This window comes from Cebus imitator, unplaced genomic scaffold, assembly GCF_001604975.1.
Source record: "Cebus imitator isolate Cc_AM_T3 unplaced genomic scaffold, Cebus_imitator-1.0 Scaffold125, whole genome shotgun sequence".
NCBI lineage: Eukaryota > Metazoa > Chordata > Mammalia > Primates > Cebidae > Cebus > Cebus imitator.
In genome coordinates, this window is record NW_016107440.1 from 4,862,622 (window position 1) to 4,882,790 (window position 20,169).

The following is a 20,169-nucleotide window of genomic DNA, read 5'->3' on the forward strand; positions in this document are numbered from 1 at the left end:
AACACAAGCTTGATATCCTCTTCCACCCACCACCAGGTTTATGGAAAACGAAAAATAGCTCGGTATGATATGGAGGGCACAAAGGGCAGCGCGGCAGGGACAGGTTGCCTGAGTCAGCATCCTGGTTCCCTGTGGCCTTGATTCTACCTCGTCATGTCTCTCGGTGAGGAGTCACCTTTTCCTCTTGAAGTGGGTATACCGGTCTCGGTAATCTCAAGTCTCTTGAGATGCCAAAAGTCTGAAACCCCCACCCCCGTGGGCAGTTCAGTAGACCACAGAACCGTAGTCATTTTAGATTGCATTAATAACAGTTCTTCAGGCGGGGAGACTGCGCTGAGCAGAATGCACGCTGATCATGAGCGAGTGGACCTATTTCAAGCGCGCCAGAGGCAGAGCCATCATCAGGGATCAAGTCAAAGGAGAAGCCGAACGAACCGGGCCTGGCGAGTCCGCTAAACAAAATCAGACATTTCACAATGTCACAGATTCTTAATGTCAGAAGGCATCTTAGAGTTGTTTCTCACAAACCTAAGGCACCTGCAAGTCACTTGGGGATGTTGTTAAAATGCAGATTCCCCGGTTCAGTAGCTGTGGGTGGGCTGCTTTGTCCAGGGACCACACCTTGAGTCCAACCTTCACAGCACACTGGAATCGCTTTAAGAGCTTTAAAAAAAATACATCTGAGGTTCCCCCAGCCCGGAGATCCTATCATTTGATCCGGGGGCAGCCTGGTAGCCTATGCGTTTGGAGGTTAAAAAGCTCCCAGGTGACTGTAATATGCAGCAGAGTTTGAGAACCAGCGCTCTGGACCTGCGCTTCTCAAGCTACTGCGCGCACCAGCGTCCTGCGGGAGCCACCCGGGCCCAGCCCCCGGAGATGCTGACTCAGCAGGTCGGGAGGGGTTGGGGTGGGGCTGCCAATTTGCATTTCCAACTGGCGCCCAGGTGTCGCTAACTTTGCTGGTCCGTGGTCTTGGAGGTCACCTGATTTTTCAGCGATGCCTTTCAGCTGGGAGGCCCAGAAGGGCCTTGCTCAAGGTCCCTCCACACCGGACCTCCAGACCCTCAGTCCTGGGCCAGCTCCCCAGCAAACCTTTCCATCTGTCTCTCTTGCGCTCTGCGTTCCTTCCCCACGTCATTTGCTAGGGAGCCGCTAAACAGCAAGAGAGCGCGCTCTGCCGCTCCGGAGTGCGGATTTCGGTCGCGTGCGGCTCTGGCCGGGTCGCCCCCTCCCTGGCGGTCCCTGAGTTCTCCCAGCGCTGGGCGTGCACGACCCGCCCCCCGCGCTGCCTCCTCGGCTGGGGATTGGTGCGCCGGGCGGGGCGGCGGGGGATAAAGGCGAGGGGACCTGCCACGCTGGGTGTACGGGTTGTTGTCTGCCCATCGCGTGCGATGGTGTCTCCGGCTCCGGGTTCGCAGCTTCCGCGGGGTGCACAGAACGGTCAGTGCTGAGGTATCCCGACGTTTCCCCCGGCGGAGGCGGGAGCCGAGCCCCTTCTCGGAGTGGGGAATGGCCGCGGAGCGGATGACCAGGGGCTGGCCGAGGTCGCGGCGCCGCAGACTCTGCGCTCCCGGGCGCGCTCCGAGGACCCCCGGCGGTGGTTATAGGGTCGGGAGAGAGCCTGGTGGGGGGAGGGCCCAGGCGCTGCCAGGGTTGGGAGGGCGCGACACCCGCTCCCCTCCACTTTTGAAAGGGCTCCCCAAGCCGGTAAGAGGGGCGGGCATGGCCGGCCCGGCAAAACCGGTTTCTCCAGACTTTGGGAAGCCATCGCCCGCGGGGCGTGGGACTGCACACCCTGTCCACCGGGCCCTCCTGAGGCCTCGCGTCCTCGCCCTGCGTGCCCCTCCCGCTTCTCGTCCCGAGCAGCTGCGCGCGGGAGGAGGGGACGCCCGCTCTGCAGAGTCAGACCTCACTCTGAGACCCTCCCTTGCTCACGCTTAGAGCTTTGGGATTTTCTCTACCCTTTCTGGCTTTCGGATCATTCCCAGGTAAAACCCAGACTACCGGCTCAAAGATTTAATTTAAAAAAAAAAAAAAAAAAAAAAAAAAAGCGAATACAGATGGAGCCTTTACATGGACCGCGCAGTTTGCCCAGTGCTTTTCATAGACTCACTGCTTTTATTAAAATGCCCTCAACAATCTACTGGGGCGGCATGGTGATTGAACCCAATCTGAGGACGCGGAAACTTGAAATTTGGCAAGGCGATGAAGCCAGGAGCACACTGCGAGGCGGGCCGCCGGCCCAGAGCCCCTGGCTAGTCCGTGCTGTCCCCATGGGGAGGGATGCCGGCTGCCAGGAAAGGTGCCCCCTGCGTGGCCCTGGGAGTGTTTCATTTTCTTTGCCTTGTCTTAGGCATCTGATCGCATCTCTTCTGTTGAGGGGTAGAGACGGGATGGTAGGAATAGAGGGTTTGGGACTCGGTGCACCTACGCCGTCTTGGTAGTTAGTAACTGCCTGACCTTGGGCCGGTCAGTTGATCCTGAAAAATGGGGAGAAGGTCCTAGCTTCAGGGTTGCTGTGATGGTTAAATGAGAGTTCAGGAAAGCAGATGCTTCGTCAAGGCTCCGTGTTATGAGGCGCCTGATTTTTCCTTAGTTCATTACTATTAAGAGGATGCATAGATGTTGATGTAATGAGCCAAAGGTTTTAAAGCCGAGGCTGCCTTGCAAACGCATCTGGCAAACGTTTTTGCTCCTGAAAGCAGATGATTGGGATGGGGGAACCTAGTGAGAATGGAGGTGGCCATGGACATAGGTATTAGCTTAGAAGTGAGGAGGGGGCATTGGCGCCAGGAAGTTGTCAACTTGGTAGTTATCACTGACTTCAGAGCAGGGAAGTCCGGATGTGGGGGGCTGGGCGTGAAGGCACCAGCAGCAGAAAGGCTCCTGCACCATTATTGTGCAATCTCCAGCACTTGTTCATCTTGTAAAACTGAAACCCTCTGCTTATTAAACACTAATTTCCCTGCCTCCACCCCAGCCCTTGACAACCAGCCACCTTTCTGCTAATCTTTCTGTGATTTTTCGAGTACATTAAATAATGCACATCAGTGCGGTCATACAGTGTTTGTCCTTTGGTGACTGGCTTATTTCACTTAGTCTGATGACTTTGAGGTTCATCCATGTTGTAGCAAGTGTCACAATTTCCTTCTTTTTAAGGCTGAATAATCTCCATTGTATGTATAAACCCTGCTTTCTTGATCCATTCATCTGTTGGAGGCTGGATTTCTTAGTTTTACGCTTAATTGCTAAAGACATTACTTCATACATCTTCTACTGTCTCCATACCTAAGAGTGATTACAGCCAGAAATCTTGGGAGATCTCAGGACAGCAAGAATATTGAGGAAAACTGATGCTGCATGTCTAGTTGCCTTCAGTATTATGGGTGGAAGTTTGCTTAATATCAAAAAAATTATCTATCTTTAGAGTAATCACCGTTGTATTAAGTCCCACCCCCAACACCCCAAGAAACGCAAGTAACTTTTCTGAGAAGAGGACCATTTTATTTTTTGAGATGTAAACCGGTCATGGTTTCTCCTTTCCGTCTGTCTCTTAGACACAGCATTGAGTGAGTGCGAACATGCATCACAACTTGCTGGAAGAGGCAACTGTATTGTGTCCTGACACCTAAACCCAACATATCCACAACCAAACTTGCTTGTCTTCTCACCCGACCTAGTTCTCCAGAAAGCCCATTCTTGCAGCAGCCCAAATTACAGACCTTCATATCCTTGACACCTTCACCACCCACCCATGTGCAGGCAGTCACTCACACCAGCTGAGCTGTGAGTCTATCTGCATCGCCCCTCACTTCCACATGCCACTGCTGTGTGACTGCTGCTGCTGTTCATGCAGATAAGTGGATATACAGGGACATGGAAGAAGTTGTGACCTTCTGTGACCACCCCTGAGCGGCCTCAGGTTGGGAAAGTGCCTCATTATTTGTGGTGGAGAGTCTGTTAACCTGGTCCTCTTTATCCCTTGCAATTAAAGTAAACAAGGTGCTTGGGAGAGAAAGTTTATGGGCTGTCATTTGATCTGTAAGAGGAGAGGGACTGAAAATCTTCTTTGATGGCTTCTCTATATAAATTTAATATCCAACTTGGCAAAGAAAGTTTTACCTTACAATAACTCTTCTCAAAATGTGATCTGGGGAACTGTGGAGGGTCCCTGAGACCCTTTGTAGTGTCCATAAGGTCAAAACTATTGTTGAAAAGAATTCTAAGATGTTACTTACCTTTTTCATTCTTTCTTTCACAAGTGTGCAGTGAGTTTCCCAGAGATTACATGACTTGCAAAGAGCTTTGCTGTGATGGCTAGTGGAAGTGTGCCTGTGTGTTCTTCTGTTTCTCAAGTCTTCTAAGGTGTTAGGGTTAGAATAAAAATACCTGCATTTTCAGAGATGAACTCAGTTTGCACTTAGTATTCCTACTGTGCACTTATTGGCTATCTTTACTTATGCCTGTTACATCTGTGACCTCATTTTCTTTTGATAAGTTATTAATTTGAAATCCCAGAGTTTTCTGTCCTACATGGAAAAACAAACAGTATACTCTGTAGTCTTGATTGGAAAAACCTTTCTAAAATTTCAAATGGCATAAAATTATTTTTGAATTTAATAATTTATCCTAAAAGGATTCTTTTAATTTAAGGATAGATTATTGGCTTAAAAGGGGGATATTAGAGAACTTGATTTTTCAGCTCACGGCTGTACTACCTATGCCTAAAATGCTGAAAAAAATGAAATGAATATGTCAGAGTTCCCTGACTCATGGAAGGGAGGGATTACTCCAGAGAAATGGGCAAAACTAAGACAAGGTGAAAGCTTTCCTGAGCTTTAGAGCTGCTAGTAATTGGCCTTATGTATCTTATGCCGCAGAACCATTTTCAATAGTATTTTGGTGCCATTAGCATTATTTTGAGACCAACCATTTAGAGTCCTTTAAAGAAAAATGAAATGAATGGCATAGTGTGAATATAATGAGCTTTTTAAATGCCAGAAATTTTTGTTACAGCTTTTCAAGAAAGCTATAACAAAAAGTTGAAGCATGAAGCAGGATAAATGTTCAAGTTGCATGGATTGCAGAAACACACAGTAAAGCCTTGTTTAGATGAAAATGCATTGAAAGAGCTCATAGTACTTCAACTTTCTGTCAAATGAAAGATCTCTCTGAAACATGAAGACCCAGTTGGTATATTGACCATAGAAGTGCATTTCTGCCTTACAAATGGAAGAAAGCCTAGAGTTGCCATTTTGCTTGTATTCTTCTGGTATCAGCACCAAGCCAATCAATACCTTTTTAGATAATCTTTTTATTGTAATATGTAACATAATGTACAATCCTTTATATTTACAATAGAAAGTATCTTTTTAATGAATGTTTCGCATTAAACATGAGTAGTGCCAAGATATTCAAAGTGTTGAACAACTTTTTGAATTTTGTGGTTCATTCTGGAACAAGTGCATTGAACTTGCATTAATGGTGCCAGAACAATGCTGGGTAAAACTCCTGATGCCCTTGTGCAAATCAAGGCAGTGGTACCAAGCTGTTGTAATCATCACGTATTCTTCACTGCCATATGCTTTCAATAAAAAATAAAATTGCCAGCTTTATTTAAGAATGTCCCTGATGAAACAGTAAAAATGATTGTCCTGATTAAATCTTGACTTATGAGTGTGCATCTCTCTGATATGCTGCATAATGCAGGGATGTGCTCATAAAGCGCTTCTGTTACATGTTTCAAAGTATAATCGTTGTCTTCAGGTAAAGCAGTGTATGATTGAATTGTGAGCTGAACTGGCCACATTTCTTTATAGAAAAACCATTTTTGCTTGACAGAATGACTGACAAACAATGGGTATGGAAAATTGTCCGGTATATTCTAAAACATGAACAAAGCCTGTCACTTCAAGGAAACAACTAACAGTGTTTGTTGCCAATTAATTTCACCATGAGTTTGACAGCTTCCCCATACTAAGGAATTTTCTGATGAGATCAGTGGTGATATTAACTAGTAGGACTTTTTAATATTATATAGTGAAGTGTGTTAATCTTTGGACAATGTGCATTACTTAACCAATATTTTCCAAAAGACTAATGCACGAAGGTACAGAGTCAAGCAGGGCTAAAAGATCCATTTAAAGCAGTGCTTGCCCCGTGGCCTGTAGGGAACCAGGCCGCCCAGCGGGAGGTGAGCAGCAGTGACTGAACAAAGCTTCATCTGTATTTACAGCTGCTCCTCATTGCTTGCCTGAACTCTGCCTCCTGTCAGATAAGCTATGGCATTAGAGTCTCACAGAAGCGTGAACCCTGTTGTGAACTGCACATGGGAGGGATCCAGGTTGCATGCTTCTTATGAGAATCTAATGCCTGATGATCTGCTACTAGATGGGACTATCTAGTTACAGGAAAACATGCTCAGGCTCCCACTGATTCTGGATTATGTTGAGTTGTATAATTACTATATCTTACAATGCAATAATAATAGAAATAAAGTGCACAATAAATGTAACATGCTTGAATCATTCCAAAACCATCCTGCTTCCTCCTAGTCCGTGGAAAATTGTCTTCCACAAAACTGGTCCCTGGTGCCAAAAAGGTTGGAGACCACTGATTTAAAGCATTCAAGTAAGTTTTATTGTACCAAAGTTCAAAAATTTATTGATAAGTTTTTAGATTCCTCATTGCAACTAACCTGTAAGAACACTGATGCATTGAGTTTTGGAGTGGTATCAAAGATGAATATCCAGAATTATTTGAAAAATGAATAAAATACCGTTTCCTTTTCACTGCTTTGCTGTGTTTTGATTTTTTTTCAATTACAGCAACAAATTGCAGAAGCAGATGTGAAAATCCAGGTCTTTTTTTTTTTTTTTTTTAAAGAGAAGTATACAGTTTAAAATAATGGCACTCCTTCCACTAAATATTTTTTGTTTTGGAAAATATGGTTTTTTTGTTTGTTTGAGATGGAGTCTTGCTATGTCTCCCAGGCTGGAGTCGAGTGTGGTGGCACCATGTTGTCTCACTGCAACCTCCACCTCCCAGGCTCAAGCAGTTCCGCCTCAGCCTCCCGAAAATATAGTTACTTTAATAATGATGTTTGTTAACGTGTTTATTGTTTTTAAGTCAATTAATAAAGATGTTAAACATTTATTTGTTTTGATATCTAACACGCTAAATATTAATAGCTATAACCCACATAAACAGTAGCTCTTTGGAGTTCTCCATTTTTAAGAGTATAAAGAAGTTCTAAGACCAAAAAATTAGAGAACTGCCGTCTTAAGAGTGTTAAGTTCAACTTGGCAGGAGCAAGATGGAAAGCTACATGCTGTAGATGGTTGGAGGTTTTTTACGTTTTATTTTTGTTTTTAGTACCTATGTATTGTTAAAGCGATCCTGTAACAGGCAGTATTGCTGCGAGGTGGTTAAGAACTAGGTTTTCTCAGGCAGTAGTACTTGGGATAGTACAGTTAAGCACTCACCAGCTTGTGGCATATAAACAGCAAAAAATGTTACCTGCTAATCATAGTGGAGTAGGAAGAACCAACTCCATTACGAACTGTCCATGTTGTTGAACTGAAACTTCACATTCAATTAACAATTTGTTGGGTGCCTCCTTCATGTTTTCCCTTTGTGGAGATGAGATGAATATTGTCGTACCTGTTTCATATCTTCAGGATTTGCTTTCCCCTGCAGCTCTAGTCTTTTCAATCTTTAAAACAAAAAACGAAACAAATCCCCCCCCTTTTTTTTTAGAGTTCATCTGTACTTGATTTTTTTTTTAATTATTATACTTTAAGTTCTGGGGTACATGTGCCGATCATGCAGGATTGTTACATAGGTATACGTGTGACATACTGGTTTGCTGCATCTACCATCCCCCGCCCCCCAGTCACCTACATTAGGTATTTCTCCTAATGTTACCCCTCCCCAATCTCCCCACCTCCTGCTATCCCTCCCCTAGCCTCCCAAACCCCCAACAGGCCCCAGTTTTGATGTTCCCCTCCCTGTGTCCATGTGTTCTCATTGTTCAACACCCACTTATGAGTGAGAACATGCGGTGTTTGGTTTTCTGTTCTTGTGTCAGTTTGCTGAGAATGGTGGTTTCCAGCTTCATGTCCCTGCAAAGGACATGAACTCATCCTTTTTTATGGCTGCATAGTATTCCATGGTGTATATGTGCCATGTTTTCTTTATCCAGTTTATCATTGATGGGCATTTGGGTTGTCCAAGTCTTTGCTATTGTAAACATTGCTGCAATGAACATGTATGTGCATGTGTCTTTATAATAGAATGATTTATCCCTTTGGGTGTATACCCAGTAATGGGATTGCTGAGTCAAATGGTATTTCTATTTCTAGATTCTTGAGGAATCACCATATTGTCTTCCACAATGGTTGAACTAATTTACATTCCCACCAACAGTGTAAAGTGTTCCTATTTCTCCACATCCTCTCCAGCATCTGTTGTCTCCAGATTTTTTAATGATCACCATTCTAACTGGTGTGAGATGGTGTCTCAGTGTGGTTTTGATTTGCATTTCTCTAATGACCAGTGATGATGAGCATTTTTTCATATGTTTGTTGACCGCATAAATGTCTTGTTTTGATAAGTATCTGTTCATATCCTTTGCCCACTTTTTGATAGGGTTGTTTTTTTCTTGTAAATTTGAACAAACCGTTTTTAGCCATGGCCATTCATTATTTTGCTTTTGGGAATTGTCTTTCAGTTTCAAATGTTCCAGGAAATACTGTCTCTGGGCTTCCTCAGTATCCCTCTGCACTTGCTGAAATAAGTGACTGTAAGAATCTAAGTTCTTAACTGGTTTCAGGTGCCAGCAGTGGCTACACTTAGTGTCCCTTTAAGGGCTGCTTGAGGAAAAGCTGAGGCCTTTCCCGTAATGTGGCCTATCCTAGACACCTCCCTCATCACTTGAGGCCTGTGCAGTGAAAGCAGAGATGCACCCACAGTGAGAAGGTTCTCCTCTGCTCACTTACTTGAGAACATTAGCTGGGCCAAAAGGCCTCAGGTGTTTTATAGATGCGGACACCTGTTGCGTCCAGTCACTGACCCCTCAGAAGCCACCAGGCAGCTTCCACCCACCTGGTTTTGGAGTACTAAAGAGTAAAACCCTCATGACCAAGAAAGGGTGCATGTTTTGAAAGGACCTTATTTTCCTTCTTTTTCCTGTAATTTAGGTTTTGGTATGATTAGGGATTGCAAGAAAGCTTCTGCTACCTCTTGCGTTTAACTTGGAATCACTTTCTTAAATCTACTTGAGGCACCGAGTACCGTCCTGTAAGTTCGGATCTTACAGATGATGTCTGTGTGTGTGGTTTCTTTTGTTTTGTTTTGTTTTGAACCTTTTCTCCATTTATAATGCAAAATAGAAGATGATTGAGGGGATGGGACACCTGAGTTGGCTTTGAAGCTCACCTGCCTTTTCTGTTGTAAAAGATCTTCCAGCGGGTGAGAGGGGAGAGGCCGCAGGTCGGTGTGCAGTATGTGATAGGCCTGCCTGTAGGGAGGGTGGGTGGTTTGCTGTTAGACCCAGCAAAGCAAGCTGGACAGCTCTGCTTTACTCTCAGGATGTGCCTGCCTGGGCGTTGGGGACAGGTTGAGGAACATGGCAGTCCCAAGCTGTATGTGACTGGACCATCTTGACCCCCAAGGCAAAGACTGATTTCATGATCAGCAGGAGCTAAAGCTGACGAGGAGGTGGAGCTAGACTAAATTAAGTTATGTGTTCTTTTGAAAAATATCTGTTCATATCCTTTGGCCACTTTTTGATGTGTATACCTATGTAAAAAACTTGCACTTTCTGCACATGTGCCCCAGAACTTAAAGTATAATAGTAATAAAATAAAAAACAACAAAAAAAATTATGTGATCTTTGAAACTATAAGAAAATGGCTTTTCTACATGACCCTCTCTCCAGAGATGATGGTAAAACAAAAACTCTTCACAGCTTCCTAAATATTGCTGCGAGCCTTTTTGTCTCACACCTCTGCTTTTCTAGGCTGGTTCATTGTAAGACAACATGTGAGTGTTAACACAAGATTTACAGGGCACTTTGTGTTTGTTCTGGGACCTATTTGTATCCTCAGACATTGTGGATAAGTTGATAACAGTTGTAGTCAAGACTTAAAGCCTTCACCAGGATCCACCGACTTTGTCTCTGTGATGTGCAGGTTCTCTGTGCAGTAACCACCTCTGTTGCATTAGATCCCAGCTGGTGTCAGCGCTGTGCAGTGTCAATTCTGAATCTCAGTTCAGCCTTTGTTTGGCCAGACTTTGTGTGAGCAACCCTTTATCCCTTTATCACAGGGCCTGGCTCACGGGAGGCCCTTGACTGGCTTCCCATCGGCGAACTCAGCAGTCTCTTTCGTTCCGTTCCTGAATCTAAAACCACAGCTTTGCCCATTCGCTGGCAATCTTAGTGTTCATTTCAGTTGAAGAGTTTGTTTTGAAGAGCTGGAGGGATAAAAGGTCACATCATTAACTCTGCTCATTTTCTTCCCACAAGGTATTTGAAAAGAAAATGCCGTTCATTAGGATGCTGAGGCGAGTGGGGCAGAGCCCAGCGTGTGTCTGCTGGACGTCTGTCCTGCCGGTCCGATTTCTGGGCCTCTCCCCTCGGCAAATTCCAGCAGATGCTAACTTCCACTCTGCCTCTTTCTCTGACACAGACCATCCACGGGTCTTAATTACAGGTTGGATTTTCTTTTCTTTTTTTTTTTTTTTTTTTTTTTTTTTTTTTTTTTTTTTTTTTTTTTTTTTTTTTTTTTTTTTTTTTTTTTTTTTTTTACTTCCATGGCTTGTTCTTTCCTATGCTATGTGGCTGTGCCTTTGTTTTTGGAATGTGTAATATGCTATCTGAATTACACTGCCTGTCCCTGTAGCCAGTAATGCAGCAAAAACAGGCTTGGCCAGATGACAGAATCTGGATTTATTGTCTGCACTATTAAAAGGATTTCGGAATTAGGTATTTTATTATACAAAGTTTTAAATTAGGGCAGCTGATCTTATTGATCAGACACTGCCTTTTCCACTGTTGCCAGCACTTGGTTTTCCCTGTCATAATTTTTTTTGTTTTCTGAAGGAATCTAGGAACCCTAGATAGCTTCTCTGGAACTTGGTTCCCTTCCATATTAGGATCAGTATGGGGAGCGAAGGCTAGTTACAGGAAGGTGCTGGGGCTAGAACATTAATTCTGGTGTTAGGCATGCCTTTCCCTGGCCAGATTCCTCAACCTAAACTCAGAGTCGTTAATCCCAAACTGTTATTGCACATTTGCATGTTGAAAATAGAGAAGTTAAGTTTAGCGTCTGGCCAAGGGACTTGTTCCCATGGCACTCACCGTTGTCATCGAGCTCATCACGGCCCTTGAGCTCATCATCGCCATTGAGCTCATCGTTGCCAGTGACTTGCGCCCTCAACATCCATACCGCAATATGTTCAGCACCTGATTCCATGTCCTTCTCATTCCACACTTTACTCTGTCACTTCCAGCCAGCCCAAGCCTACCTCCAGTTTGATGGACATGTTTTATTTCTCTTTCTTGCCAGGCTTTTTTTCCTTGGTTTTACAGCATTAACCTCGTGTGTGTGTGTGTGTGTGTGTGTGCATGCGTGCGCGCACGCGCGCACACCTCTGCTTCTTTTACCACCTTCTCTGCTTCTGATGCTGAAGTAAGTTTCAAGCTTCGATTTCCCTCCATGCCTTTCTTCTGATTTACCCATCATGTTGTCCAAGTGTTTGTTTTATTCCCTCTCACCTCCACTAATAATGTATATTTCAGGGTGTCCTGGTTTTATTACCAAGTTAATAAATGCTTACAGGAAATCCCACTTTTATATCTTCCTGCCTCACCTATTTCTCCCAAATGAAATGGACTGTTGTCCTTTTCCAAATGTGCTCCTAGCCCACTTCCCTCCCATTTCTGTCAATGGCATGTTTAAGCCTTCAAATTAGAAGCTGTACTATTCAGTGTAATTTCCCAGTGCCACCTTGCAGTTATCTACATTTTTTTTTCCAAATGGCTGCTTGGTTTCTCCCTCCCTCTTTGCCCTTTCATATCCCAGTCCAGTTCTAATAGAAAATGGGATTCTGGCTCATCTCACCAGAGGTGGCTATTAATCTGTTTATATTGGTTTTGAATGATTTTGTCACCCATAGCAGACAAGCTTCAGAGCTTATCAAAATAATGAAGGCCAGGGGTGAGTTCCTGCCCCAAGAAATTCCAGACTTGTGTCTGGCTCTCATGAGATTTTCTTCTTCTTGTGCCCTTGCTTCTCCTCTTTCTCTGAACCACCCCATGCTGGCGAGAGTGTTGTCTCTGAAACCAATATTACCTGTATTGATCTCTGTCCTAGCCTGGGGAGGTCATTGCATTTCCAAGTGCTGCACCATATTCCTGGGAAGATTTGAAATAAGCAGGAGTTACATCAGCTCAACCTAGGATTTGCCTAGTTAGCTAAGACTGAAAACTAGTTATTGCATTCTGGGAATAATAATCGAACTGGTTAGATGTGCATTAAAGCTTCACTTTTTTTTTTCTTTTTCATCTAGGGGGTCTTGGCCAGCTGGGAGTGGGGCTTGCTAATCTTTTGAGGTAAGAACTCTAAAAACTTGAAATTTAAAATCTGAGTTCTTAAATATGTGGAGCTCATCTGTAATGTCTTTTAAACTTCTTTTCTCTCGCATCTTGCTCCTTAGCATTAAGATATATCTAAATAACTGCTTAAAATATTATATACTTTTTTGAGATGGAGCCTCGCTCTGTCACCCAGGCTGGAGTGCAGTGGTGCAATCTCAGCTCACTGTAACCTCCACCTCCTGGGTTCAAGCGATTCTCATGCCTTAGCCTCCCAAATAGCTAGGACTATAGGCACATGCCAGCACGTCTGGATAATTTTTTGTAGTTTTGGCAGAGACAGGTTCTCGCTGTGTTGCCCAGGCTGGCTGGACCTCAGGCAATATGTCCACCTCACCTTCTCAAAGTCCTGGGATTGCAGACATGAGCCACTGTGCCCAGCCTTAAACACATTTTATTTTGCCTCTGAATATCACAGACGTGTTGCAAGCCCTTGACTCAACATCTCCAGACTGGTCCTTTGCTCTCCTCTCTCTCTCTTTCCTAACTTAGGCAAAATGAGACACACAGCTCCCAAAGAAGCACTTTGACTTTTAGTTGTTTGGGAGCCAAGGGAAGTACAGGCACAAACTGGAAGGGAACCGTGTGGGATTTGGAGGGAATGGGATAAGAGAATAAGAAGAGGGTAGAGAAGAATGAGAAGGAAGATGTAAAAAACTCTAGAGCGTAAGGGGAAGAAATTGGAGACAAACAGGATTAACAGTCAGGTGAGAGGAGACATAGAAGACAGAGCCATGGGCAGGGAAATAGAAGCCCGAGTGTGAGAGGCAAGAGCTGAAGGTGGGGAATTGAGGAGGAAGAGGAAGTAGAGACTTGGAGGCTGGTGGAAAATTACAGTTCTTATTTTAAAAGACTTTTCACAGGACTCATTGCATCTTAATGTTGCCAACTTGTGTGTATTGATTTTCCCTTTAGGAAACGATTCGGGAAGGACAGTGTGATTTTGTCTGACATAAAGAAACCCCCCGATTGTGTCTTTCACAGCGGTAAGAGATTAGTAGGCCTTGCTTTTATTTTTATGTTTAATGTTCACAGCACAAAGAGGTGGCTCGTGCAGTTGGTGGGTGCAACAGCTCATAGCCCAGTTTATGACTCAAAGAGAAGTTATCGAGGCACTGGTATTTCACTTAAAAATAAATATTTTTTAATGCTGCTGCTTGTTCAAGTGATAAAAGAACAGAAGAGTTCTTTTGACCTTAAAGTTTTCGGAATAATATCTTTTGATGTTATTTGAAATAAAAACTTTGTTTCCTGTCTTTTTTGTGTTTAAAGTTAACTTACTGACTCGGAGAGAATACAAACAAAAACTAAGTTCTCTATTGAAGAAAAGGAACTTTAGAAATTTGGAGAAATTTGCAGAAGTAAGGGGGATATGACAAAAAAAAAAAGAAAAAAATTTGGAGAAATTAATCCTGATGTTACAGTGTAGAATTGCTGTTAAACTGTGACACACATACATACACACACACAAACTCAAGCTTGTTTAGTCAGGTTTTCTTACTGCTTCAGAAATGTTTTTGTGACCAGGCATGGTGGCTCACACCTGTCATCCCAGCAATTTGGGAGGCTGAGGTTAGGAGGATCACTTGGGCCCAGGAGTTCAAGACTACCCTGGGCAATATAGTGAGATCCTGTCCACAAGAAATAAAAAATGAGCTGGGCATGGTGGCAGGTGCCTGTAGTCCTACCTACTTGGGAGGACCATGTGAGCCCAGGAGATGGAGGCTCTAGTGAGTGATTGTATCACTGCACTCCAACCTGAGCGACAGCGAGGCTCTGTTCCTGCTGCCCCTAAAATAAGGTTTTGTAATGCCCCCTACTTTTTCCTGGTTCTGCGTCAGCCTTTTGCTGCTCACCATGGGGAAAACTGACAGTTTGCTGTAAGTGGCGAAAATTGGCACAGAACAAGATGAGCTTTACCTCTGTGTAATTAAGTGTGATGAACTCATGATTTTGGCTCTTCTATACGAGGGTGGTAGTGGTGGTTAATAAGCGCATTTCTCTGTTCCTTTTCAAATGTGCACCTTGGAGGCAGAGGGAAGTCACTCTGTGCATACAGGGCTGGGAGGAACAGCGCCCACTCTGGAGCCCGATGCCTAGCTGCAACCCTAATTCCTCCTCTTATTCTCTGATCCTGGCAAGTTGCTTAACCTCTCTGTGCCTGTTTCCTCATCAGTAAAATGTGTTTACCTCCAAGGCTGTGTGGGAGAGAAATGTACATAAAGTCTTTAGAACAGGGCCTGGCCCAGGTAGGTCCTGTAGGATCATTTGCTGTCATTACCTTGGGGTGTGGTTATGACTTGTGATTCTTGTATAAGAAAAACGCTGTCTAGTGCCCAGCTGGCTTAGTTACCGCCCGGCTACCAGGGAAATTCACAAGTCAACGGGGGAAAGGGGAAAGGTCCATTTAGTTCTTCAAACCACCACCCTTTTCACTTTCATGGTTTCAGTGTATGTTCCTTGCAGGTCCATTCATTTATTCTGATATCTTGGATTACAAGAATCTTCGGGAGATCGTGGTAAACAACCGCATCACCTGGCTGTTTCACTATAGCGCTTTGCTCAGCGCCGTTGGAGAAGCAAATGTTTCCCTGGCGAGAGCAGTGAATATAACGGGTAAGCATCTGGCTCTGGCTGGATGTGATTTGTTTGCCAGCTTTTCTAGTTCTTTAAGAAGAGATGTTTTCAGATTCTGATCGTGTCTGTTCATTTCAGGCCTGCATAACATCCTGGACGTTGCTGCAGAACACAACCTGCGATTGTTTGTACCTAGCACGATCGGAGCTTTTGGACCCACCTCTCCCCGGAACCCAACCCCCGATCTCTGTATTCAGAGACCCAGGACCATCTACGGGGTGTCCAAGGTCCACGCAGAGCTCATGGGAGAAGTAAGCATCACTCAGCAAGATTGCTGAATGTGCCCTGGGCTGCATGATTTGTTGTTTACTTTTTCATTCTTTCTGCCTCCAATGCCTGTTGATTCATCCTTGGGGGAACTTGACCTCCCCCTGGCTCCCAGCCCCAGAGTCGTTTACTTAACTCACTGGGTTTGCCATGTGGCAGGTGTCTCCAGCTCCTGCAACCTCCTCAGCCCTGGCAGGGCCGCCTTTCCACAGCTGTATGGGAACACTCAGCATTTCCTGGGTTCCCTGAGCGCAGCCCCCATCTCTTCAGTTGCTGCTTGTTGTACTTGCACCCTGTCATCCTTCTGGCTTCCAGTATTGGCAGCCATTGCTAGTAACTCTAAAAGTTACAGAAAACTTCAAACATCTTACTGGGTTTTGTTTTTTGAGACAGAGTCTTGCTCTGTCACCCAGGCTGGAGTGCAGAGGCCTGATCTCAGCCTATGGCAACCTCCACCTCCTGGCTTCAAGGAATTCTCGTGCCTTAGCCTCCCAAGTAGCTGGGGTTATGGGCACATACTACCATGCCCAGCTAAATTTTGTATTTTTAGTAGAGGTAGCGTTTTGCCATGTTGGCCAGGCTGGTCTCAAACTTCTGACCTCAAGTGATTCACCCACTTCAGCATCCCAAAGTGCTGGGATTATAGGTGTGAACTACTGTAAAATACTCTTTATCTTTCTAACTCTTGTAGATTTCGTTGCTGCCTCTCCTCCAGCCCTGCCATAGCCATTTCCCTCTCATCCGCTGTTCTCTCCTCTGCTCTCCCCCCGCCGCCCGCGTGTGGGAATGCACTCATGCAGAATCATTTAGGAATGATGATCAGTGGTGCCTTTCCAAAGAGAGGATGGAAATCCCCACTGTAGGCTAATGTGTTATTTACAGCATTGATGTATCACCAAAAAGTTGATGTTTTCTTAAAGATAAAAACTTAGGAGTCTTTATTTTCTTTAGGAGTATTTAAATATAACTGCATGGAATGACATTTCAGAGAAAGGCAGGTTTTTTTTTTTTTCTTTTTTTCCATCTATCTGATTTAAAATATCTGTGTTTGAATACATTTTCTCTTTCTTATAGTATTATCATTACCGGTATGGGTTAGATTTCCGATGCCTGAGATATCCTGGAATCATTTCAGCTGACTCCCAGCCTGGAGGAGGAACAACCGGTTAAGTGTTGTTTTCTATTTCTTATGTCTCTTAGATATTGGATAGGCTTTCGGGCCAGGTGCGGTGGCTCATGCTTGTAATCCCAGCACTCTGGGAGGCTGAGGCAGGAGTTCGAGACAAGTGAGACCTTGTCTCTACAAAAAATAAACAAAAATTAGCCAGGCATGATGGCCCGCACTTGTAGTCTGAGCTACTTGGAGGCTGAGGCAGGAGGGTCTCTTGAACACAGAAGGCCAAGGCCAAGATCATGCCACTGCACTCCAGTGTGGGTGACAGAGTGAGACCCTGTCTCAAAAAACAAACAAACAAACAAAAATAGACTGACTTATTGCTAAGAGGATTTGTCTTTGTGATAAATGAAATTGCTGTCTTTTTTTTTTTTTTTTGAAAGTCTTGCTCTGTCGTAATGGTGTGATCTTGGCTCACTGCAACCCCTGTCTCCTGGGTTTAAGTGATTCCCCTGCCTAAGCCTCCCGAATAGCTGGGACTAGAGGTACATGCCACCACACCTGGCTAATTTTTTTGTATTTTAGTAAAGATGGAGTTTCACCATGTTGGCCAGGATGGTCTGAATCTCCTGACATCGTGATCCGCCCACCTCGGCCTCCCAAAGTGCTGGGACTACAGGCGTGAGTCATTGCGCTTGGCTGGAGTTGTCAGTTTTTAAGAATCTGGTGTGAAAAGGGCTCTGAGACTGGAACATTTGAGAACTGCTGCCGTGATCCAAGAGGCTCGTTCATTGCTTTGTTCTGACCCACACATGGGATTCCCTTTCAGACTATGCTGTCCAGATTTTTCATGATGCCACAAAGCATGGCAAATTTGAGTGCAACCTGGAAGCCCACACGAGGCTGCCGATGATGTATATTGATGACTGTCTCAGGGCCACCCTGGAGGTCATGGAGGCCCCCGCCGAGTCCCTCTCCATGAGGACCTACAACGTCAGTGCCATGAGCTTCACACCCGAGGAGCTGGCCCAGGAGGTCCTCAAGCACGTGCCAGAGTTCCAGATCACATACAACGTGGATGCCATCCGGCAGGCCATAGGTTGGTACCTGGCCTTTACTGTGAGTTCCTGGAAGACATAAACCTTGGAAGGATAAGGAGAGCCTAGATCCTTCCCCAGGGTCCAGGCACGTTTTGGAGAAGAAGCCGAGCTTGAGAAATTGTTGAGCCCAAGCTAGCAGATGTTTTGATTTTGGGGGGAATGATATCTAAAGTGGGTGAAATAATTTAATTCCAAATAAACAGCTTGTTAGCCTTTAATCATTTTTTACAGTTTAAACATAAAGCAAGGAAAAATAGAAGCAATAGAGGTAGTATGAAGACAGCCTGGGTTTTCAAATACTATAACGTTGCCAATTTGTGGGTGGAAGCACCTCTTTGAGTATAAAACCTCATGGGGTTGTGTGAGATTTTAATAATGAGTGAAAATTCACAGTGCCTGACAAAAATGGGTTAACAGTCTTCTGCCCTAAGAGGGTGACTGTGCATCACAGCGGTTCTGCTTTACTCGAAGGAATTTCCCGTTTCGTACCTTGGACGATAGACCTTTATGTAAAATGGTCAAGACCTTTTTGCAAATCCACAACCCGAATAACTGAAGCTACTCTTCCATCTGTTTTCCTAGCGGATAGTTGGCCGATGAACTTCGATGACAGCAATGCTCGGAAGGACTGGGGGTGGAAACATGGTTTTGACCTTCCAGAGTTGGTGACTACCATGTTGAACTTCCATGGATCTGAAACCAGAGTTTCCCAAGCCAACTGAAAGAGTTTGAAAGAGGAGATCATGCGTGTCCTCATCCACTGTCCAAGGAGAACTGTCAGCACTCCATGGTTCTAGATTCCCAAGAGCCTACATTATTTGGAACTGACTAATAGGGCTAAATTTTGGCAGTTCATATTGAACCGCTAGATAAAGAATGGAGTTAATTTCAAGCATTTTCAGAATGTTGTAGGTACGGTGGTGGGGACTTGTCAGTTTTCACTGTTTGCCTAAACTTGTCTAAACACATTCCACAGAATAAGACTTAAGTCATCCTTAGGTTCCATTTCCTTAATTAAGATGAGCTGACCATTTCTGGGAAGGTGGAAGTATGTGACATTTGTATTTAATTAGATTCCATTTAAATATTCCTCCTAAGACTCAATTATTCTCTTGACTAGCGACCAAAGATTACATTTTAAGGACTTTCAAAGATGTACTCCTGATTGAAAAGTCTTCTTTACTATCCCAGCAGAACGTAAAACACGTTTGGTGTATTCATCTCCTGTTCGTCACGGTTAAGATATTTTGACACTGCCTCAACAATTACCACTTCTAGTTTTTCTGTAAGATGCTAGATCTGTCGGAAATTAAGAATTTAAAGATGATGTAACCAGTGAAGAGTAGCCCCTCCCTTATTTTGATTGCCCTCCTGTTAGTGAGCTAAGTTTAATTCCCAGGAACACAATTCCCTGACCTGGCAATGTCAGCATCTAGGGAGATTGTCTAATATACAGGTTTCTGGGCTATGCCCCTTTAGCTTTACTCGTTATGTGCCAGGTGCCACTGGTTATTTGAATCCAGCTGAGGCCCACTAGTCAGACTAATTTAGACCAACGCAGTTTTCTAAAGAGCACTTGCTTGTTACATCCTTTTTTTAGACCTTCCTAGGTTGAGCCTTCAGAAGAGCTACTCTAAACCCTCTGATGCAGTTACCATATAGATACATCCAGGTTAAGTTTTTAAATTAAAGTTAGGCCAAATCACCAATTTGTGATGGTATTTTATGGCAAGGACATGAGTATGTTCTGAAAATACTGTAAATCCTGTCATTTATAAAAATAAATATTTCTGATGCAATGACCGTATAGATACGTACAGGTTAACTTTTTTCCAGTGACCTCAGAATGTACTACATGTAAAATCACTGGAAAGTGAGACTTCAATTTCACAGATTAATCATGGAAATATTTGATAACAGCTATCAAGGATTAAAAGGCATTTATGTTACATGCTTAATAATAAAATGCTATGCATTTGGAGTTTTGAACTGTTAGGTCAAAGCGTGAAATTTTTTGAAGGCATAACTGGATTTGACATCTAATTTGACTCTTAACTGGAGAACTTTTAGGTAAGTGAATTGTTTAATAGTTACATTATTATAGCTTTTTCCTCCACTAAATATTAGTCTTGCGTTTATAAATTTTATTTTTCTTTTCAGCTACTCTTGAGAGGCAGGAAGATTTTATTTTTTAAAACCAGACAGCTAGTAATGAATTCTTTTTCTGAGAGTTTATTGAGATACAGTTTACATACCATAAAATTTATTTATAGTTCTGTGGTTTTCAATATATTAAACAGTTTTGCAACTATCACTATAATCTTGAGCCATTTCAACATCCCAGAAAGAAACCATATTATATAAACACTTCCCACCCTAGGCAACCAATAGTG

General features: G+C 43.9%; 1 protein-coding gene across 2 annotated transcripts; it reads left to right on the top strand.

Moving 5' to 3' along the window:
- The first annotated feature begins 1,410 nt into the window (after nucleotides 1–1,410).
- Nucleotides 1,411–19,765, top strand: LOC108312513 (L-threonine 3-dehydrogenase, mitochondrial). Of its 2 annotated transcripts, XM_017540464.2 has the most exons (9): nucleotides 1,411–1,544; nucleotides 10,529–10,715; nucleotides 12,574–12,616; nucleotides 13,574–13,644; nucleotides 15,125–15,274; nucleotides 15,374–15,546; nucleotides 16,637–16,727; nucleotides 17,506–17,775; nucleotides 18,359–19,765. In XM_017540464.2, exons 2-9 carry the CDS (start codon nucleotides 10,544–10,546, stop codon nucleotides 18,496–18,498), a joined length of 1,110 nt encoding a protein of 369 aa, XP_017395953.1. In that variant the 5' UTR covers nucleotides 1,411–1,544; nucleotides 10,529–10,543; the 3' UTR covers nucleotides 18,499–19,765. The 2 variants fall into 2 exon arrangements, with proteins under 2 accessions (XP_017395953.1, XP_017395954.1); XM_017540465.2 differs by lacking the exon at nucleotides 1,411–1,544 and having other exon boundaries at nucleotides 9,880–10,715; nucleotides 17,506–17,795.
- Nucleotides 19,766–20,169: the final 404 nt, after the last annotated feature.